This window comes from Caretta caretta, chromosome 5 (genome assembly GCF_965140235.1).
Source record: "Caretta caretta isolate rCarCar2 chromosome 5, rCarCar1.hap1, whole genome shotgun sequence".
Classification (NCBI taxonomy): domain Eukaryota; kingdom Metazoa; phylum Chordata; order Testudines; family Cheloniidae; genus Caretta; species Caretta caretta.
Window position 1 is genome coordinate 71,056,332 of NC_134210.1, and position 23,742 is coordinate 71,080,073.

The following is a 23,742-nucleotide window of genomic DNA, read 5'->3' on the forward strand; positions in this document are numbered from 1 at the left end:
TAAGCATTTTACTGACCACAGCCTGGTGCTATGCCTACTTGTGAGAGGCCATCACTGTTTGAGGAACACCACTGGGATTAGTTAGGGTACAGTCACAGGGACAGTTAAATGGTGACAGACCATCTCAGCAAGAAATAAGGATGACTATACAAATCCTCACCATATTTCCCCACATCTGCATAGCATGGCATACACTTCCTCTTGTGAGAAAGCAGGATTCCTTCTGCACTGCCATCCCCCAGTCTGTCCTGCATGGAATTGTTGGTGAAAACAGAGGCACAAAGGGGGGGTCACATCACATTGACCAAAAACTGCATCAAGCACAACACCTTGTCTGTACATGCTGGAGTACTTCCATTCATTGTTGTTAGATACTTACAGCAGGAATAGTAAAATCTACAGCTGGAGTATGAACCATGGCATTTGTCATATTGAGGACACTGTCCATGTCCATGTCTGATATGACAAGTCAGGGTGAGCTACACTTTGAGAAGTCAGATTCTTGAGGGAGTGGATTTGCCTCACTGCAATGGACAGAATGATTTTCTAGCTGCCATGGAGTTCCTTCTACCATACCTCTGAGACACTTGCTGTTGCCTTTGTATTCCTCCTTTATCCTTAACCCCTCTGGGTATACTTTTTATGGTGAGTCCCACAACTGGAATGAGGACTACTGCCCATGGTGTGTGATTACGCTGCTGTCATGCAAAGCTCTCCCCAGGCATTGCTGCCTTTTTTATCCACTATACCACAGTCCCTGCACTAAATAATATGAATGAGCTCTGCCTGGCATAACTACACTTTCGCTGCACTGCAGGAGCATCTGTGTAGAAGGTGCTGTGTGCATCTAATTGTTTTGAGAGTTTGAATAGCATCCCAGGGTCATTGTTCCCTATGCCACTATTTTGAGAGGCTACTCATGTGAATAGGTACTCACCAGTGTGAGTAAGGATTGCACAAACCTAGCCCCAAGAAAGGAAGGGTAGAAGACAGCCCTTGAAAAGAGCACCATGGTTCTCTTAAGGATTGATAGGAATAAATCATCAGAGAGAGGTTTTTTTCCTCACACAGTTCTCTAGCAGCCTGGGGCACTATAGTACTACTCAGTATACTCTTTAGGCTGCTGTTTCTGATAGAAAGAAATCAGAAATATCAGCTGCAAAAGAGAAAGGGGGAAAATGCTACACAATGGAACACCAGAGTAATTTGAAAAAAATCTTCTGCCACATTAATCAAAGTAACACTGAAATGTTATATTATCATAGCTTAATATCTGCAACATCTAATTAATCGGGGTAACATAATTTCAATGCCTGTCTCTTCTAGCTCTTAAAATTATACAGAGCAGGTTTCAGCCTTTTGAACATGGTTGTGGTGGAGAGCCCGTTGAAAAGTTGTTTTATGCTGAGATGTCTGGTAAAGACATATACTTCAGCATGCTGAGAGGCAAGAATCCATTAAGCTATTGAGCACATCCATGCTGAGTGGAAGTTCAGGAGCACTCAGGAAGTGCACTAAGTTAAGTAGTTGTGTGTTCAGCTCTTTCACTTTCCATGAACTTGTGAAATTGCTTTTGCCTCTACAACCAATTTCATTACTTTGCCAGCTTGAACAGGGTACTGTTTCAAGCAAACACTCTCACAATTGCACCTACAGGCAGCTACTGTGTATGTAGGCATTTGGGCCCAGATCACCCCTCCTGAATTCTATGATCATCCCTCCACAAACATCCTCCCACTGTAACAAATTATCCTATGGTTGGGGGAGGTGAGGTTAAAGCATTTGCTCCTTCATGGAAAAGGCTGTGGGCCCCACTCCCACAACTGGGTATATTCAGGTGATCAAGGCCAACCACAAAAAGACACTGTGTCTCTGCACCATCTCTGGACTCAGTAGTCCCTTTGGCTTCCTGGCACGATTTCTCCCTTTGAATCATGCTGCCAAGGAGCCCCTTGGGGCTGCATTTGTGTGGAGGCACAGGGAGAATAGTTATCAATGGTTCACAATCCAGCTGGAAGGGCATCTCAAGTGGGATCCCCCAGGGTTCTGTCCTGGGTCCAGTTCTATTCAATATCTTTATAAATGATTTGGATAATAGCAGAGAAAGTAAACTTGTGAATCATGCAGATGATGCTGAGCTGGGAGGGGTCGCAAGCACTTTGGAGGACAGGGTGAAAATTCAAAATGATCTCGACAAACTGGAGAAATTTACTGAATTAAACAGGATGAAATTCAATAAGGACAAATGCAAAGTACTACACTTAGGAAGGAATAATCAACTGCACAAATACAACTGGGAAATGACTGTTTGGGAAGGAGTACTGCAGCAAAGGATCCAGGGGTTATAGTGGATCACAAGCAACGAATCAATAGGATAACACTTTTGGGGGCGGGGAGGGGAGGAGAAAAAGAGCAAACATCATTCTGGGATGCATTAGCAGAAGTGTTGTAAGCAAGACATGAGAAGTACCCAGTACTTCTTCTGCTCTGCTCAAGACTGATAAGGCCTCAACTGAGGTACCACACTTTGGGAAAGATGTGGACAAATTGGAGAAAGTCCAGAGGAGAGCAACAGAAATTAAAGATCTAGAAAACATGACCTATGCGGAAAGATTGAAAAAATTGAATTTGTTTACTCTGGAGAAGACTAGGGTGTAGGAGAATAGAGGGGAGACACTGATAACAGTCCTCAATTGTGTAAAAGGTTGTTATAAAGACAAGGGTGATAAATTGTTCTCCTTGTCCACTGAGGACAGGACAAGACTTAATGGGCTTAAATTGCAGCAAGGGAGATTTAGGTTAGACATTAGGAAAAGTTTCCTAACTGTAAAGGCAGTTAAGCACTGGAACAAATTACCTAGGAAGGTTGTGGCATTTCCATCACTGGAGGTTTTTAAGAACAGACTAGACAAAAGTCTGTCAGGGATGGTCTAGATAATATGTAGTCTTGCCTCAGTGCAGGGGACTGGACTAGATGACCTATTGAGATCCCTTCCAGTCCTACACTTCTGTGATTCTCTCTGCCTCCAGCACATCTATTCAAACCCAGTCTTCACCCTTACCCCTGTGCATACACTGCACCTTGCTGAGAGACTTCTGTGGGGTCTGACAGGAAAAAGGAGATGGTGACACATGAATCTAAGGCTATGACTTCACTGTACTGATGCAGCTGCGCTGCTATAAGCTCTCTAGTGTAGCCTCTCTAAGCTGATGGGAGAGAGCTCTCCTGTTGACCTAATTAATCCACCCTCAACAAATGGTGGTAGGAGATGCTCTCCGCTGACGTAGTGCTGCCCACACCGGCATTAAGGTTGGAGTAATTTATGTCACTTGGGGGATGGCTTATTCACACCCCTGAGTAACAAGTTATACTGACAAAAGTGGTAGTCTAGACATATCCTAAGTCTTAACTTAGGGGAGTTTTGAAAACACTTTTTGGAAACTTATTAATATTCTCATGTGGCAAAAGAGAAGCAACTGAAAACATTAAAAAAAATCAGTGAAATCAACACATGTAATATGCATAATATAGTAATGGAACGACCTACAAAATGCTAACAAGTAAAATAAAGCATCCAAGAAATTCTTATACTAAGCTTTGAATACAGGGCTATATTCAGGATCACTAATATTATATCAACAACAGAGTCTGATGAAATTCCTTGTACGCTGTTGAGTCCCATTTATTGTTGACATAAGTGCCAGAATTTACATATCTAGTTAATCTTACATGTGTGATAGGGCCATTCCCCAAAAACATTCATGATTTTTTTTCCTGGTGTGTAGTCAGAAATCAGAAAAATGGTTAATTGAAACCATCTAGAAACAGACAAAATGCAGTATGACTAGGGTTGGAAGGATTAGATTATCAGTAAACGTCAATAAACTTTGATTTTGCTATCCACACACAAACCAACAAATTTCCATTGGTAACTGAAATTCACAGATAGACAAAGTAATAAAAATCTGCTTGAGAACCACAGAGTTTGATTTAAGGATATTAACTTTGTTTATTTTTATATGTAAAGTTGACAATATGTGTGTTTAATGGATATAAAGCTTTAGCTTTCTGAGTCTCGGTGTCAGTAAATAATTGTCTGACCTTCTTCCTGATGCCTCACCCCACAATTTTGTCCAACTGTGAAATTAATATTAATTTTTATTTTTATCTGTTGAAATTCTTAAAAATAAAAACCGAATTCTGCCAAGTCAAAATATGAGGCGTGGCATACAGATCCCAATGGTGGTTAGGCATGCAGCATGATGCCTAAGTCTTTGTCTATAAATATTATAAAAGCCCTCCTATAGGGACACCAAAGTGCGGTCAGCACCCTAACAGTAAACATGCGAATTAGAAGGCATGTTACTAACTCATTCTACACATGAGACAATTTTTTCAAGGAGAAACTGGATGGTCTTGTTCTCTTTCCTAATGTATCTATTCTCTTAAGACAATAGTCTGGCATGTCTCCTTTCTACTAATTCAGTGCAGTATTAGCTTCTGACTGTTACCAGTAACCTGCTCCTTTTCTAATACAGCAGGACCCTATACCTACTCAGCAGCATTCTACTAAACTGCTTCTTTTAAATAATAACAATGTCTAGCACTTTTCATCAGTAGATCGCAAAGTGCTTTACAACAGAGGTCAGTAGAATTGTAATTATTGTTAGATAGGGAAACTGAGGCACAGAAAAGTGACATCACCCATCAGGCCAGTGGTAGAGCTGGGAAGAGAACCTGGTTCGCTGGACTCCTAGTCTGGTGCTCTGTCTAAAAGGACTATGGAATGTATGGCTCAAAATGCATGAAATTCACAGTACAAGAGCTCTCTCCTGCCTTCCTTTCCAAAGAAACCCTGTTAGCTTGGGGAACTTCACAATGCCATGGTGCACTCTGAGGCATTAATCCTACTATACTGTTTAAACTGTAAGAAAGTATCAGCAAAACCACTGTATTCCGCTGCTCAGTGTGTGTGTGGGGGGGGGGTCAGTTGGTCAAGCCCACCCCCAGCAGAAGACCCTCAGTGGATCTGGGAGAGCAGACTGGGCAGATCACTTCCTAAGGGACTGGAAGATGGATGGTGAGTCAGGCTTCTTCCTTCTCCCTGAATTATTACTTATTTTGCCAGCAGTGAGTGAGGCACTTTACAGAGAGTAAGAAAACAAGGCCCCCTGACCTGCCCCTGCAAAGGGGCTTACAATCTACATAATCCAAGACTCTGACATTGTGTGTGTGTATTTCGGGGAGATGGCAGGCTCCTGAGAGGACATGTAAGAAATGGGAAAGCCTTGTGTTGGGATTGAGGGGAGGGGAGAGGTGAGGAGTATTTATCAAACGGTTTGGAAATCCAAAGGATGTTTGGAGTTGGTTTGGGGATTGAAGGAAAGTTCAGGGAGTTCTTATTTTAAATCAAGAGATATACCCTTTGGGTATGTCTACACTACGGAATAAGGTCGAATTTATAGAAGTCGTTTTTTTAGAAATCGGTTTTATATATTCGAGTGTGTGTGTCCCCACAGAAAATGCTCTAAGTGCATTAAGTGCATTAACTCGGTGGAGTGCTTCCACAGTACTGAGGCTAGAGTCGACTTCCGGAGCGTTGCACTGTGGATAGCTATCCCACAGTTCCTGCAGTCTCCGCTGCCCATTGGAATTCTGGGTTGAGATCGCAATGTCTGATGGGGCTAAAACATTGTCGCGGGTGGTTCAGGGTACATATCGTCAGCCCCCCCTTCTCTCCCTCCCTCCGTGAAAGCAAGGGCAGACAATCGTTTCGTGCCTTTTTTCCTGAGTTACCTGTGCAGACTCCATACCACGGCAAGCATGGAGCCCGCTCAGGTAACCGTCACGCTATGTCTCCTGGGTGCTGGCAGACGCGGTACGGCTTTGCTGCACAGTAGCAGCAACCCATTGCCTTCTGGCAGCAGACGGTGCAATACGATTGGTAGTCGTCCTCGTCGTGTCCGAGGTGCTCCTGGCCACGTCGGCTGGGAGCGCCTGGGCAGACATGGGCGCAGGGACTAAATTTGGAGTGACTTGACCAGGTCATTCTCTTTAGTCCTGCAGTCAGTCCTATTGAACCGTCTTATGGTGAGCGGGCAGGCGATACGGACTGCTAGCAGTCGTACTGTACCATCTTCTGCCAGGCAGGCAAGAGATGAGGATTGCTAGCAGTCGTACTGTACCATCTTCTGCCGAGCAGCCATGAGATGTGGATGGCATGCAGTCCTTCTGCACCGTCTGCTGCCAGCCAAAGATGTAAAAGATAGATGGAGTGGGTCAAAACAAGAAATAGACCAGATTTGTTTTGTACTCATTTGCCTCCTCCCCTGTCTAGGGGACTCATTCCTCTAGGTCACACTGCAGTCACTCACAGAGAAGGTGCAGCGAGGTAAATCTAGGCATGTATCAGTCAGAGGCCAGGCTAACCTCCTTGTTCCAATAAGAACAATAACTTAGGTGCACCATTTCTTATTGGAACCCTCCGTGAAGTCCTGCCTGAAATACTCCTTGATGTACAGGCACCCCCTTTGTTGATTTTAGCTCCCTGAAGCCAACCCTGTAAGCCGTGTCGTCAGTCGCCCCTCCCTCCGTCAGAGCAACGGCAGACAATCGTTCCGCGCCTTTTTTCTGTGCGGACGCCATACCAAGGCAAGCATGGAGGCCGCTCAGCTCACTTTGGCTATTAGGAGCACATTAAACACCACACGCATTATCCAGCAGTATATGCAGCACCAGAACCTGGCAAAGCGATACCGGGCGAGGAGGCGACGTCAGCGCGGTCACGTGAGTGATCAGGACATGGACACAGATTTCTCTGAAAGCATGGGCCCTGCCAATGCATGCATCATGGTGCTAATGGGGCAGGTTCATGCTGTGGAACACCGATTCTGGGCTCGGGAAACAAGCACAGACTGGTGGGACCGCATAGTGTTGCAGGTCTGGGACGATTCCCAGTGGCTGCGAACTTTCGCATGCGTAAGGGCACTTTCATGGAACTTTGTGACTTGCTTTCCCCTGCCCTGAGGCGCATGAATACCAAGATGAGAGCAGCCCTCACAGTTGAGAAGCGAGTGGCGATAGCCCTGTGGAAGCTTGCAACGCCAGACAGCTACCGGTCAGTTGGGAATCAATTTGGAGTGGGCAAATCTACTGTGGGGGCTGCTGTGATGCAAGTAGCCCACGCAATCAAAGATCTGCTGATATCAAGGGTAGTGACCCTGGGAAATGTGCAGGTCATACTGGATGGCTTTGCTGCAATGGGATTCCCTAACTGTGGTGGGGCTATAGACGGAACCCATATCCCTATCATGGCACCGGAGCACCAAGCCGCCGAGTACATAAACCGCAAGGGGTACTTTTCGATAGTGCTGCAAGCTCTGGTGGATCACAAGGGACGTTTCACCAACATTAACGTGGGACGGCCGGGAAAGGTGCATGATGCTCGCATCTTCAGGAACTCTGGTCTGTTTCAAAAGCTGCAGGAAGGGACTTTATTCCCAGACCAGAAAATAACTGTTGGGGATGTTGAAATGCCTATATGTATCCTTGGGGACCCAGCCTACCCCTTAATGCCATGGCTCATGAAGCCGTACACAGGCAGCCTGGACAGTAGTCAAGAGCTGTTCAACTACAGGCTGAGCAAGTGCAGAATTGTGGTAGAATGTGCATTTGGACGTTTAAAGGCACGCTGGCGCAGTTTACTGACTCGCTTAGACCTCAGCGAAACCAATATTCCCACTGTTATTACTGCTTGCTGTGTGCTCCACAATATCTGTGAGAGTAAGGGGGAGACGTTTATGGCGGGGTGGGAGGTTGAGGCAAATCACCTGGCTGCTGGTTACGCGCAGCCAGACACCAGGGTGGTTAGAAGAGCACAGGAGGGTGCGGTACGCATCAGAGAAGCTTTGAAAACCAGTTTCATGACTGGCCAGGCTACGGTGTGAAAGTTCTGTTTGTTTCTCCTTGATGAAATCCCCCGCCCCTTGGTTCACTCTACTTCCCTGTAAGCTAACCACCCGCCCCTCCTCCCTTCAATCACCGCTTGCAGAGGCAATAAAGTCATTGTTGCTTCACATTCATGCATTCTTTATTCATTCATCACACAAATAGGGGGATGACTACCAAGGTAGCCCAGGAGGGGTGGTGGAGGAGGGAAGGAAAATGCCACACAGTACTTTAAGCACAGCACTTTAAAAGTTTACAACTTTAAAATTTATTGAATGACAGCCTTCTTTTTTTTGGGCAATCCTCTGTGGTGGAGTGGCTGGTTGGCCGGAGGCCCCCCCACCGCGTTCTTGGGCGTCTGGGTGTGGAGGCTATGGAACTTGGGGAGGAGGGCGGTTGGTTACAGAGGGGCTGCTGTGGCAGTCTGTGCTCCAGCTGCCTTTGCTGCAGCTCAACCATACACTGGAGCATACTGGTTTGGTCCTGCAGCAGCCTCAGCATTGAATCCTGCCTCCTCTCATCACGCTGCCGCCACATTTGAGCTTCAGCCCTGTCTTCAGCCCGCCACTTACTCTCTTCAGCCTGCCACTTACTCTCTTCAGCCCGCCACCTCTCCTCCCGGTCATTTTGTGCTTTCCTGCACTCTGACATTATTTGCCTCCACGCATTCGTCTGTGCTCTGTCAGTGTGGGAGGACAGCATGAGCTCGGAGAACATTTCATCGCGAGTGCGTTTTTTTTTCTTTCTAAGCTTCACTAGCCTCTGGGAAGGAGAAGATCCTGTGATCATTGAAACACATGCAGCTGGTGGAGAAAAAAAAAGGGACAGCGGTATTTAAAAAGACACATTTTATAAAACAGTCGCTACACTCTTTCAGGGTAAACCTTGCTGTTAACATTACATACATAGCACATGTGCTTTCGTTACAAGGTCGCATTTTGCCTCCTCCCACCGCGTGACTAACCCCTCAACCTTCCCCCCTCCCTGTGGCTAGCAGCGGGGAACATTTCTGTTTAGCCACAGGCAAACAGCCCAGCAGGAATGGGCTCCTCTGAGTGTCCCCTGAAGAAAAGCACTCTATTTCAACCAGGTGACCATGAATTATATCTCACTCTCCTGAGGATAACACAGAGAGATAAAGAACAGATGTTGTTTGAATGCCAGCAAAAATACACTGCAATGCTTTGTTCTACAATGATTCCCGAGTACGTGTTACTGGCCTGGAGTGGTAAAGTGTCCTACCATGAAGGACGCAATAAGGCTGCCCTCCCCAGAAACCTTTTGCAAAGGCTTTAGGACTACATCTAGGAGAACCGCAAATGCCAGGGCAAAGTAATCCTTTCACATGCTTGCTTTTAAACCATGTATATAGTATTTTAAAAGGTACACTCACCAGAGGTCCCTTCTCCGCCTGCTGGGTCCAGGAGGCAGCCTTGGGTGGGTTCGGGGGGTACTGGCTCCAGGTCTAGGGTGAGAAACAGTTCCTGGCTGTCGGGAAAACCGGTTTCTCCGCTTGCTTGCTGTGAGCTATCTACAACCTCCTCCTCATCATCATCTTCTTCGTCCCCAAAACCTGCTTCCGTATTGCCTCCATCTCCATTGAAGGAGTCAAACAACACGGCTGGGGTAGTGGTGGCTGAACCCCCTAAAATGGCATGGAGCTCATCATAGAAGCGGCATGTTTGGGGCTCTGACCCAGAGCGGCTGTTCGCCTCTCTGGTTTTCTGGTAGGCTTGCCTCAGCTCCTTCAGTTTCACGCGGCACTGCTTCGGGTCCCTGTTATGGCCTCTGTCCTTCATGCCCTGGGAGATTTTCACAAAGGTTTTGGCATTTCGAAAACTGGAACGGAGTTCTGATAGCACGGATTCCTCTCCCCAAACAGCGATCAGATCCCGTACCTCCCGTTCGGTCCGTGCTGGAGCTCTTTTGCAATTCTGGGACTCCATCATGGTCACCTGTGCTGATGAGCTCTGCATGGTCACCTGCAGCTTGCCACGCTGGCCAAACAGGAAATGAGATTCAAAAGTTCGCGGTTCTTTTCCTGTCTACCTGGCCAGTGCATCTGAGTTGAGAGTGCTGTCCAGAGCGGTCACAATGGAGCACTCTGGGATAGCTCCCGGAGGCCAATACCATCGAATTGTGTCCACAGTACCCCAAATTCGAGCCGGCAACGTCGATTTAAGCGCTAATCCACTTGTCAGGGGTGGAGTAAGGAAATCGATTTTAAGAGCCCTTTAAGTCGAAATAAAGGGCTTCATTGTGTGGACGGGTGCAGGTTTAGATTTAACGCTGCTAAATTCGACCTAAAGTCCTAGTGTAGACCAGGGCTGAGGTAATAGGAAGTTGTGAACTGATTGCTTCTCCTTTCCCCTCTTGCTGATCCGCTATTTGGTTTTAATGCCTGTGACTGATCTATTTAGAGGAGCTTGTGGCTGCCTTCCTGTTAGCACTGGTGGTGGTAGACAATTTTGCAGTTCTCATGATGTGGGGTTGAATGGCAAATGCGCATCTACCACAATCTGAAAAGCAATTCCACTGTATCCTGGAAGCAACTAAAGTACCTTGAAAGCAGCTACTGTAATCTGCTTAAAGATGTGGAGGTCATAAGTCTAGGAAAACATGCTCTTAATGGGCTACAAACAGCTACTTTGTTTTAGCAAGTTAAATTTTTCATTATTTTGCAATAACCTTAAAGCACACATGTAAATTCATTTCACTGCAACAGTACAATCTATATCTATTTATACTTGTATATGTATTACTTGGGGGAATTGTTTCCATTTTCAAAGTTTCTAACTCAAATCCTACTGATTTGATCCTATTGATTTGATTGAATGCATCCGATGAAGTGAGCTGTAGCTCACGAAAGCTTATGCTCAAATAAATTTTTTAGTCTCTAAGACTAACATGGCTGCTACTCTGAAACCTGTCAAATCCTATTGTGATTCCTGGCAAGGCTGGAAAATATTATTCCTAGAGAAACTATTTTCTTCCTATAAGGACAAAAATTTAGTGTAGGAATGAACATTGCCCATTGACTTCAATAGAAGTCGCACCTGCTCACACCATACCTGAATTTAATTAATAAAGATTATATTATTCACCTTTAGGCAAAGGTTGTCATGTGCACACCTCTAAGCATGGTCCACAGGAGATCTTCTGTACACATACAAGGCCATTATCAATTATCTTGTAATGTGGTTCACTGAAAATGAAGTAGGGAAATTTACCTTTTCGATCTCTATTTGTGCTGAGGTGCTAGTTAGCTTCAGGAACATACGGTTGCCTTGATCCCAGGGTGAGTGCTGTGTGTAGGTGTACCTGTAGCAGCTGAATGGAAGTGCTCTGTAGTTTTTGCTGAGAGGATCTCTCAGAACACTGTGGGAAGCATGCTGGATAATGTTCCTTATTCCTGCTAGTAAAAGATACATTATATATTCCCTCCCATACACCACTATCCTCTCCTTGCACCTGCTGCCAGATGCTAGTATGCATGTGAAGTGGGAGGGGCCATGACCATGCCTCAAGCCCAGTTCATCACGCTCCTTATCATTGTGGGTTGCTGCTGGGTGTGAAACTACCTACCACCTGCATTCAAGGAGTGCTAGTCTAAGCATTCCTTCCCTCCCCTGCCCCCCACGCACCCACCCCCTCACTCCACATGCACTTATGCAGGAAAAGGTAAACAATATGCCTTAATTATGTTGGGCAAAGGCAAATGTCCAAGAATATCTAGTGAATAGCTGACAAATCCCCTTGTGTTCTCTAGGCTATCAAAGATTTCAATACTTAATCTCCTAGGCCTATTTTCATCACAGTTAAATAAATCAGACATTCTTATCTAATTTCCTAAGATAATAGGACTGGGCAGAGAATTTAATACATAATTTAACTTTTCTGCAGGCACCATTTTCAACACATTTATCTTCCTTACCTGTCTTAACTGTAACTTATCCCACTTCTGTAATTCTGTTTCTATATTATGAAGAATGGAGTCTACATTCCTCTAAAGCACACTTGAAAAAATAATTGCCAAATTCTTAAGTCCCAGTGATGTTACCCTTTTACCTACTTCTATTCTGTGGATAAAATATGATAGACTAGACCCTCTAGATATTGACAGACACTGTTTCCAGTTTAATGTTCTGCTCTGAGATATAGCAAAATATAGCTGACAGTTTAAGAAGTTACAGAATGAAATCATCTGTTTTCATTAAGTTAAATAAAATATCAGCATCAGCATTTAGAAGATTTTTTTGCTCCTTGTTCACCCTGTTAAGTCCCCTGATTTCCTTCCTTCATTAACTCTGAAGAACTACTTTCAAAGGCTCAGTGGATAGAGTTAACAATGATGTCTATAGGAGATAACCCTGCCTGGTGCCCCTTGAAATGTTACACAACTCAGAGGTATTGTCTAGTGAGCACTGATGTTTGGGATTTTTTTTAAAAGGTACAGTCTTGTGATAAAAGCATTTGATTGTGATTCAGCGTCCTGGGTTCAATTCCTCACCCTCCCACAGACCCTCCTGTGTGATCTTGGGCAAGTCATTTTATCTCGGAGTCTATGTTCCACATCTGTAAAATGGGGATAATACACCCTTTCTCCCACCCTTTGTTTCTCTTGTCTACTTGAAGTGTAAACTCTTTGAGGCAGGGACTGCCTCTTACTTTGTGTTTGTACAGTAGCTAGCACAATGGGGACCTGATCTCACCTGGGGACTCTAGGCAATAACGTCGTTCACAGAATAAATAATCCCACACTGTTGAGATCCATAGCAGTTTTAACACTGATTGCCATGAGAGCTGGACTGAACCTTAGAAAACACAATGATTCTTTTTAGTCTTTTGTTTCCATCTGAGCAAAAGGTAGTATAGCAGTGTCTTATTCCTGCCTAGGCATCAGCCACCAGCAATATTGGCAGGACTGTAAAGATCACTAATAATAGTTAACTGCTGACCAGAAAACCAGACAGAGAAACTCATTCACTATTTTTGGTGTGTTTGAATAACATGGAGGCGATATAAAAAAAACAATAGAAATATTAAGGGATTTAGAAGCCAAAGTATATTCTTTGCTGTATCAAACTTAAAATAAGTCAGTTTTTACCTAAACAGTAACCCTTTAAAACCTATTTTAAATTAAAGTACCTCCACATTTTGACAAATATCAAAGTAGGCTGCAGAGACCAATACCACTAACCTATGCATTTGCTACCAGTCACGGCTCAGAGATTGCTCCTTTAATTAAAGGTACCCTCATTTTTTCACTCTAAAAATAAGTGTTTAGATTATGATGCACTGGTGACCAGCTGGAGTGATGGTCTATTCCAGTTCTAGATTTTATACATACCTCAGCTACTCTTATGGCTTCCAGGATTCGGCTATCCTTTTCATTGTTCTTTTGTTTCTGTAAAGCTTTCCATACTGCATTCCTTAAGCCTTCTCGACTCACATCCCCACAGAGTTCATTGCACATCACAACGAGATTGTAAACAACACCATAGCGAATAACCCAGAATAGTTCTTCACCTGCAAATAATTATATTTTAGCATGTGGTACATGTAACAATTTTGGTATCAGATTAATCTATTTTAGGAAGAGACAAAGAAACAGAAAACCTTTATTAAATGCAGAGTTAATATAATACAGAAAAGTATGCTTTAGGTTTTTGTGGGAAGTGTTGCAGAGAGCTTGGCTTAGTGAATTCAGCCATCCTACAGGGGATACTTGATTTTGGAACAGAATAATCAAATCTCTTAGATCACAGATTTTGTTGGCATATGTGAGTCTGACTAAGAAAACTCTGTGTGTGTTTGGGGGGGGGTGTCTGGGAAAGGAGGGGGAAATGGAGTGGGAGGGATTAAGTATCAAGTTAAAATGCCTAAGCCCGCTAATGGAAATAAGTCTCCATTACAGTATTCCAGACTTGCAAAATGATTTGATCTCAGTGCACTATTGTTCAGCTCTTATGAAAAAATACTGCCATTCCCTTTTCTGTTCGGAACAGAAGGTAGAAGACTTCATATAAGCATAAAAGTATTTAAAGTGTCAAAGGAACCAAACAAGTTAAATTACAGTGGTTGCCCTGAAAACCTTTCCCATGTTGTCTTAAATAACACTACCTCCACATTCATAATGTCCCCTACACGCCCTTAGTAGTCTAAGGGAAATTTCAAATAATGAGGTAATGCTCACTTGCTATCTAGCAGCCTGGTCCTGCAGTCTGCTGAGTGCCTCCTGAAAGGTGCTCAGTAGCATGTTTGATTCCCTTTGAAGTCAACAAGAGCTCAGAAGGCTTAGCAATTGGCAGATGGTGCTGAGCACCTTGCTGTATCAAGATCGGAGACAGTTTTTTATAGAAGCCAGTGCCACTGTGTATTCCTAGTGAATTTAAGGAAGAAGAGGACTGGAGTATTTTTAAGGGAACTGTGCACAAAATATTCAGATTTATAAATATTAAATAAGAGATTTAGTTGCCCTTGTTAGAATTGAGATTAATGTAGCATGAACTCTGGAACAAACCCACACTATTGTAGGCTGTATCTTACAAACATAAAATATGTATAGCTTAAAGCTATTGGAAATAAAAGTATTATTCTGAATCTTTTGGACACTAGACCCCAAAACATTCAGGTCTAACAACACAAAAAAACATAAAATTATGTGAATGAATGTATGTATACGCAAATGGTATTATTAAATCATTGATCAGTTCCAGAAAACGTACTGTATTTCCTGTTTTTGAAGGTAATCGTTGGTTTTGAGCATTATATCCCTTCACGTGTACTAGTGGTCAAGCACAGGTCCCAAAAGCAAGCGATGAGTTGTTTGCAATTTGAGGATTATTGATTTCTAGGGGACAACTCTGTTACCCAAGTTGTTACCATCATGGAGATCTGCAGCTTGAAGGTCAGCCTGAGAGAATTTAAAACTAGCACAAATGGTATGAACCTGATTAACAAGATTCTGGATAACTGATAAGTCAGCATGGATAACAGGCACAAAACAGTGAGTCAGTGTAACTAAGAGCAGAACTTGGCCCAGAGACCTCAAGCACAAAGCGTCAGAGGCTGAAGTACAACGAATGTACTTCAAAAACAGTGAGGAGACACAAATCCATTTTTTCTGAATTACTTAAGTCCAGTAAGACTTTAAGTAGTTGCACTGAAGACCTTCAAAAGTGGATCTGAAACCAAAGCTATAGAGGACACTTAGTAGCCAGTGCCTTGTAAAGAAAGTATTCACTGAATCTGTTCTTTCAACCATGAATTATAAGGTGAATGTGTAAATAATATTGCACTAAAGCAAATACAAGGTATACAGAGAACCAAAAATCATGGTGTGACTGATAATTATAGGAAGAGAACACAAAACAAACACTGGAAAATTAATTAGATGAGAAAGAGATCATGCAAACTATAAGAAAAAATAAATGACACCATGCAGGACGTATATACAATCCAATTTTGTTTTGTAGAGGGTCTTTCATACAAACTATCCCAAAAGGCTTTACACCTTGTAACTATGTTAAAATTAATAAATGAACACAGGGGCATGAGAGAAATTAAGAAATTTAGGCAAAGGAAGAGGCAGCGTGCGTGTTTACAAAAGATTTTCAACCAGAGAGAATACTAGTATGAGCAGAGAGCTACAGGAAGGTTGTTCCAGATTACAGGAATTGCAGCAAAGCCTCCCCTGCCCATAGTGGGCAGATTGCATGAAGGAACAGACAGGTCAAGTACAAGATTTAAAGAGGGTGTGGAGCAGGGATTTGAGAACAAAAAGGTCCATGAAGAGGCTGAATCAACTCCATGGAAGGTTTTAAAATTAAGGAGGTAAATTTGTAAATGGAATCCTGAAATGAATGGGAGCCAGTGGACTACTTGGTAGTTCTCTCAAAATTGATGGAGGGTACTCCATGAGAATATAAACTGTAGCTTTTGGATGTGATCCAACATAACCGCTTTCATGTTCTCTCCACAGGTACCGTTGCAGAGAGTGGACCAGATGATATGTCTGGGGCGAGAAAGCAGAAGGAGACTCCGCTGGTTGGAAGGCATGAGATGCGATGTCCTGAGGTTGGGGGTTCCACGACCACCACTCCCAAGAGGAGAAGGCGGGTGGTGGTGGTCGGGGACTCTCTCCTCCAGGGGACTGAGTCATCTATCTGCCGCCCTGACCGGGAAAACCGAGAAGTCTGCTGCTTGCCAGGGGCTAGGATTCGCGATGTGACGGAGAGACTGCCGAGATCATCAAGCCCTCAGATCGCTACCCCTTCCTGCTTCTCCACGTGGGCACCAATGATACTGCCAAGAATGACCTTGAGCGGATCACTGCGGACTACGTGGCTCTGGGAAGAAGGATAAAGGAGTTGGAGGCGCAAGTGGTGTTCTCGTCCATCCTTCCCGTGGAAGGAAAAGGCCTGGGTAGGGACCGTCGAATCATCGAAGTCAATGAATGGCTACGCAGGTGGTGTCGGAGAGAAGGCTTTGGATTCTTTGACCATGGGATGGTGTTCCATGAAGGAGGAGTGCTGGGCAGAGACGGGCTCCATCTTACGAAGAGAGGGAAGAGCATCTTTGCCAGCAGGCTGGCTAACCTAGTGAGGAGGGCTTTAAACTAGGTTCACCGGGGAAAGGAGACCAAAGCCCTGAGGTAAGTGGGAAAGCGGGATACCGGGAGGAAGCACAGGCAGGAATGTCTGTGAGGGGAGGGCTCCTGCCTCATACTGGGAATGAGGGGCGATCAACAGGTTATCTCAAGTGCTTATATACGAATGCACAAAGCCTTGGAAACAAGCAGGGAGAACTGGAGGTCCTGGTGATGTCAAGGAACTATGACGTGATTGGAATAACAGAGACTTGGTGGGATAACTCACATGACTGGAGTACTGTCATGGATGGTTATAAACTGTTCAGGAAGGACAGGCAGGGCAAAAAAGGTGGGGGAGTAGCACTGTATGTAAGGGAGCAGTATGACTGCTCAGAGCTCCAGTACGAAACTGTAGAAAAACCTGAGTGTCTCTGGATTAAGTTTAGAAGTGTGTGCAACAAGAGTGATGTAGTGGTGGGAGTCTGCTATAGACCACCGGACCAGGGGGATGAGGTAGATGAGGCTTTCTTCCGGCAGCTCACGGAAGCTGCTAGATCACATGCCCTGATTCTCATGGGTGACTTTAATTTTCCTGATATCTGCTGGGAGAGCAATACAGCAGTGCATAGACAATCCAGGAAGTTTTTGGAAAGCGTAGGGGACAATTTCCTGGCGCAAGTGCTAGAGGAGCCAACTAGGGGGGGTGCTTTTCTTGACCTGCTGCTCACAAACCGGGTAGAAGTAGTGGGGGAAGCAAAAGTGGATGGGAATCTGGGAGGCAGTGACCATGAGTTGGTTGAGTTCAGGATCCTGATGCAGGGAAGAAAGGTAAGCAGCAGGATACGGACCCTGGACTTCAGGAAAGCAGACTTCGACTCCCTCAGGGAACGGATGGCCAGGATCCCCTGGGGGACTAACATGAAGGGGAAAGGAGTCCAGGAGAGCTGGCTGTATTTCAAGGAATCCCTGTTGAGGTTACAGGGACAAACCATCCCGATGTGTCGAAAGAATAGTAAATATGGCAGGCGACCAGCTTGGCTTAACGGTGAAATCCTAGCGGATCTTAAACATAAAAAAGAAGCTTACAAGAAGTGGAAGGTTGGACATATGACCAGGGAAGAGTATAAAAATATTGCTCGGGCATGTAGGAATGATATCAGGAGGGCCAAATCGCACCTGGAGCTGCAGCTAGCAAGAGATGTCAAGAGTAACAAGAAGGGTTTCTTCAGGTATGTTGGCAACAAGAAGAAAGCCAAGAAAGTGTGGGCCCCTTACTGAATGAGGGAGGCAACCTAGTGACAGAGGATGTGGAAAAAGCTAATTGACAATGTACTCAATGCTTTTTTTGCCTCTGGCTTCACTAACAAGGTCAGCTCCCAGACTGCTGCTCTGGGCATCACAAAATGGGGAAGAGATGGCCAGCCCTCTGTGGAGATAGAGGTGGTTAGGGACTATTTAGAAAAGCTGGACGTGCACAAGTCCATGGGGCCGGATGAGTTGCATCCGAGAGTGCTGAAGGAATTGGCGGCTGTGATTGCAGAGCCATTGGCCATTATCTTTGAAAACTCATGGCGAACGGGGGAAGTCCCGGATGACTGGAAAAAGGCTAATGTAGTGCCAATCTTTAAAAAAGGGAAGAAGGAGGATCCTGGGAACTACAGGCCAGTCAGCCTCACCTCAGTCCCTGGAAAAATCATGGAGCGGGTCCTCAAAGAATCAATCCTGAAGCACTTGCATGAGAGGAAAGTGATCAGGAACAGCCAGCATGGATTCACCAAGGGAAGGTCATGCCTGACTAATCTAATCGCCTTTTATGATGAGATTACTGGTTCTGTGGATGAAGGGAAAGCAGTGGATGTATTGTTTCTTGACTTTAGCAAAGCTTTTGACACGGTCTCCCACAGTATTCTTGTCAGCAAGTTAAGGAAGTATGGGCTGGATGAATGCACTATAAGGTGGGTAGAAAGCTGGCTAGATTGTCGAGCTCAACGGGTAGTGATCAATGGCTCCATGTCTAGTTGGCAGCCGGTGTCAAGTGGAGTGCCCCAGGGGTCGGTCCTGGGGCCGGTTTTGTTCAATATCTTCATAAATGATCTGGAGGATGGTGTAGATTGCACTCTCAGCAAATTTGCGGATGATACTAAACTGGGAGGAGTGGTAGATACGCTGGAGGGGAGGGATAGGATACAGAAGGACCTAGACAAATTGGAGGATTGGGCCAGGAGAAATCTGATGAGGTTCAATAAGGATAAGTGCAGGGTCCTGCACTTAGGACGGAAGAATCCAATGCACCGCTACAGACTAGGGGCCGAATGGCTAGGCAGCAGTTCTGCGGAAAAGGACCTAGGGGTGACAGTGGATGAGAAGCTGGATATGAGTCAGCAGTGTGCCCTTGTTGCCAAGAAGGCCAATGGCATTTTGGGATGTATAAGTAGGGGCATAGCGAGCAGATCGAGGGACGTGATCATTCCCCTCTATTCGACATTGGTGAGGCCTCATCTGGAGTACTGTGTCCAGTTTTGGGCCCCACACTACAAGAAGGATGTGGATAAATTGGAGAGAGTCCAGCGAAGGGCAACAAAAATGATTAGGGGTCTAGAACACATGACTTATGAGGAGAGGCTGAGGGAGCTGGGATTGTTTAGTCTGCACAAGAGAAGAATGAGGGGGGATTTGATAGCTGCTTTCAACTACCTGAAAGGGGGTTCCAAAGAGGATGGCTCTAGACTGTTCTCAATAGTAGCAGATGACAGAACGAGGAGTAATGGTCTCAAGTTGCAGTGGGGGTGGTTTAGATTGGATATTAGGAAAAACTTTTTCACTATGAGGGTGGTGAAACACTGGAATGCGTTACCTAGGGAGGTGGTAGAATCTCCTTCCTTAGAGGTTTTTAAGGTCAGGCTTGACAAAGCCCTGGCTGGGATGATTTAACTGGGAATTGGTCCTGCTTCGAGCAGGGGGTTGGACTAGATGACCTTCTGGGGTCCCTTCCAACCCTGATATTCTATGATTCTATGATCACATCTTACAAACCAGCTATAAAAGAAAAAAAGAAGGGTAGATGAGAGGTTGGGATTGTCAAAGGGACAAAGTTTGGTAGTTTGGGTACATTAGCTGTGGATTTATATACTTTATGGTAAGTTTAACCTTAGCTCTCAGTGTCCAGGCATTTCAATTATTAATTTGCTAACTACAATTGACTTTTCTCTGGGAATTCAAATTGCACATATACACTGCACACATACAAATGGTATGCACACACACAATTACAGCAGTTGAAGTTAAGTTTCCTTCATTTGGAAATTCTGCTGCTTTCAGAGACATTCCAGTTCTTAGATGGGAAATCAATTCCCTGATAGTGGAAGGAACTTTTTGAGTATGACTGCTGTATAAATAAATAGATTTAGCTACAAGCATCAGAGGTGGAGAAAATCACAGAAAACATATTTGTAAATATATTAGTCTAATTTCACCAATATCTGTTGAATAATACATTAGCTGAACAGTATTAAATCAGAAATAGAGCTTTGACCAACTAATAATGGATAGCTTGGGCTGCTGAGTATAGCTGATGTGTATTTAACCATTTTTGTCAAAGTATATAATATGAACCTTGAAGTCAACAGGGATATTCAAGGAACAGAAGTCTTCTCCCTCCCCCAGATCAGATCAATTTACATGATAGGAGGCTTAGATTATGAGCTCATGGGGCTGTGTGCAGTGTGTTCCTGAGTGTGTGCAGACCACAGGTGCTATCATAAAGATGATAATTAATAGCAAAATACAATGGTGAAAATGTATCCATTATGTAGCATTCACTATCAATATATCTCACTTTCATAAAAGATAAGTGTTTTGCACAAACCATCTCTCTTTACAAGCTCTAAATCTTTGTTCAACAAGGAACAATATAGTACCAGCACAACAGAAGAATCATCAGTCTGAATATGGTTTGCTCTAAAACCCACAAGATAAATTACAAATAATAAAAGCATTCAGCCAACTATACTCCAGCAAGTCACAATTCCTTTTTAAAAGCCATTGATGATTTAACAAGTGAGCCATGTGGCTCTTTTCTTGTTGATTTAAACTCTGCTACGGTCTTCTCAAAGAAGAATATTTGTGAGAACTTATTGCACCCAAATGGCACACAGTCAGTGCAAAATATATATATATATATATATATATATATATATATATATATATATATATATATATATATATATAAAATTCTGCTTATAAAGACAGATGGCAGTAAGTTAGAACTGTCATAAAAAGTGGACTGCAATCTAATAATCATGTCTAGACATTTGCTGAGAAACCTGACTGTTATAAAACTACTCATCCAAGTCCCCTGCAGCATCACAAGGCACTCTTCTGTTCTGCTTTGGATGACCTAGTGGCAGCTTTCAAAAATGTTGCTTTAAATATATTGAAAGGAAATCTGCTTCTGACAGCTAACCAAGTAACTACTCTGGCAAAAATGTATAAAGCCCCAGCAACAGAAGTAGAAAGAAAGAAAGAAAGAAAGAAAGAAAGAAAGAAAGAAAGAATCATTAGCCATTTAAGGGACCTGAAAAGAACCATTCTGAGTTTTCTGGTTATTCCATTTTCTGGTCTTTTAACATATTGTTAATTTAGCATGCACTGAAGACAAAAATGTCAGTGGTAATTCAGCAACAGCTGTATCACCCCAATGCAATTCTAATGCAAGAGTCAAGACAATTACTGTATCAAGTAAATTTTAAATGAGACACATTTTTCCCACACACTGACCTCTCTGAAAATGAGAGAGGCTGAACTCTTAATCAGTGTTTATAAATTCTGCTGCCTTCTGATATAGCATGGAGCACAGGCAAAATGGCAGTTGATTTTTCTCTATGCCTTCCTGAAAGGCAGCTGTGCTAGCTTGAGCAGATGTTAACTTTGTCACTTAAAAACTTTCTAGAGATATTTTTACATAAACATTATAGGAAAAAATCCTAATATGCAATTAGAGAAAAATGGAATGGTCTAGGAAATAAGGCAACAGGGAGTGAAGCAGGAGCTGTGGATTTTATCCTGGCTCAGGAATTTACTCTCTGAGCGAAGCTTAGGTGAGTCAGTTACAATGTAATGCACTCTTATATAGTGGAACAGCACCTAAACCCTCAAAATAACATATCTGAAAAATCAGGCCACTTATTTAGGCACTTAAGTATGGATTTAGAAGCCTAACTTTAGGCACCCAACTTTTAAAAACTTGGCAACAGTTTACATTATCAAAAGGCCTGTAATCTCCACTCCACCCTGCAGAGATAAATAAATATATATTAAATCATGGAATTAACCTGATGTGTTCTGTGCTTGACTAGTTAAATACAGGTTTTTGTTAAATCCCATCCTATCCACCCTGCAATTATATATTGCCTATTCAGAATGTAAACGCTTGGGGCAGGGAGTTTGTCTTCCCACATTTCTGTAAAGCACCTAGGAGAGTACTGACACTACCTAATTATATACAACAGTGATTAATAGTTTTAGCAAATGTTTGAACTGTACAGGAAAGATAGCAAAGTGCTGTGGTATAGGCAGTGAAACTCAGTGTTGCAACACTCAGATCAATATTTTCCTAGACATTTGTTATTTAATTCTGACACCATTGCTGAAAGAAAAATGCAGCCACAGGGATTTTAAGGCAGCTACATTTCATACAAGACTATGTACTTCTTAAGTTTAAAAAATTCTCATGAAATTGCCATTTTCAAATCAAAATATTTCACCATCTGACCCCCAAACAAATTCTTGTTGTGTTGGGGCGAGCATGCCAAGCAGTCAAGAGCAGACAAGTGATTGGGTTGGCCCACTTGTTGGTTTCTTTTCCTATATACTTTGATTTGGATGGTCTCTGTTTCTTCACTTGTGGACTCCTGTGATTTGCCAGGAAGACAAGTTAGCTCAGAGGAATATTTATAACTGGACAGTTGAACTCAAGTCCAGGATTTGTGGCTGTATTCATATACCTGTCCTCACACAATCAGAAGTTGTGAATATTTATAAAACATCCATATGCTGACTGAAACAAATGACATACAGCTGGACTGACTGCAAACCTTAGCTGGAATAGATAATGATGCCCATAAGCATGTCAGCACTTGATCTGAGAACAACAGACTAGGAAAATACCTCTTCTGGCCATAAGCATTGCTAGCTATTCCAATGAAATCTTCTAGGGGGCTGCCAAAAGTGAGGCCAAGGAACACACTGGGAACATGGAAAAAAGACACACCCAGAAGGAGCAGGGCCTACCCAACTCCATCTTTGTTAGACATCTTGGCAGTCTCGCTGAGTGGGTCCTTCCTGGACAGAGTGGATTGACACCAAGCCATGAGCAGTGTGAGATATAGGAGCCAACTGAATGCATCATGTGGAAGCGGACCAGGAAAAACCACTTTTGTCAGAATGGCAATGGAGCCCCCCAGCAGGAGAGGGAGGAGGAGACAAGAAAAGAGTCCTAGCAGAGAACTGGCTAGCTAAGGTTTGAAGAAGTGAGGTGATGAAGAGAGAGCTGCTGTAGTGAAACTAATGTGTTGAGGCATCCCTTTCTTTACCTTACACAAGCTGAGAATTGGGCTAGGCTAGAACAGAGCTGTCTTCTTGATGGTAACCGGTTGTGTGATTTCCCAGCAGCATCAGGATACTGGATTGGATACATAAAGAGACTTCTCACTGATCTGAATAGGAGTTTGTCCAAGTAAGATTTAAATGAAAAGTGAGAAAGGATTTCAGAATTTGGCCTTAAATCACAGAGAGTTCCTATCACCCTCATTTTCTGATTGGTGAGATGAGAGAGGCTGCTGAAATTGGTGAGATGAGAGAGGCTGCCTGGACACTGAGAGCTAAGGTTAAACTTACCATAAAGTATATAAAGTATATAAAGTATGGGAGGAGTGCTACTGAATTTTTTTTCTGTTACAGCATGGGGTCATAGTATGAAAAAAGTTGAGAATCACTGCCTTATAGGTATTTATAAGGAGGATCCTGGGAACTACAGGCCAGTCAGCCTCACCTCAGTCCCTGGAAAAATCATGGAGCAGGTCCTCAAGGAATCAATTCTGAACCACTTAGAGGAGAGGAAAGTGATCAGGAATAGTCAGCATGGATTCACCAAGGGCAAGTCATGCCTGACCAATCTAATCACCTTCTGTGACAAGATAACTGA

The 23,742-nt window shown here is 43.6% G+C and overlaps 1 protein-coding gene across 1 annotated transcript in view; it reads right to left on the reverse strand.

Moving 5' to 3' along the window:
* TMEM232 (transmembrane protein 232) overlaps positions 1 to 23,742 on the reverse strand; it is a 141,823-nt gene that overhangs the window by 44,951 nt on the left and 73,130 nt on the right. Inside the window, exon 11 of the mRNA XM_048851252.2 lies at positions 13,299 to 13,477. Coding sequence (XP_048707209.2) covers positions 13,299 to 13,477 — 179 coding nt within the window. The remainder of the gene's footprint in view (positions 1 to 13,298; positions 13,478 to 23,742) is intronic.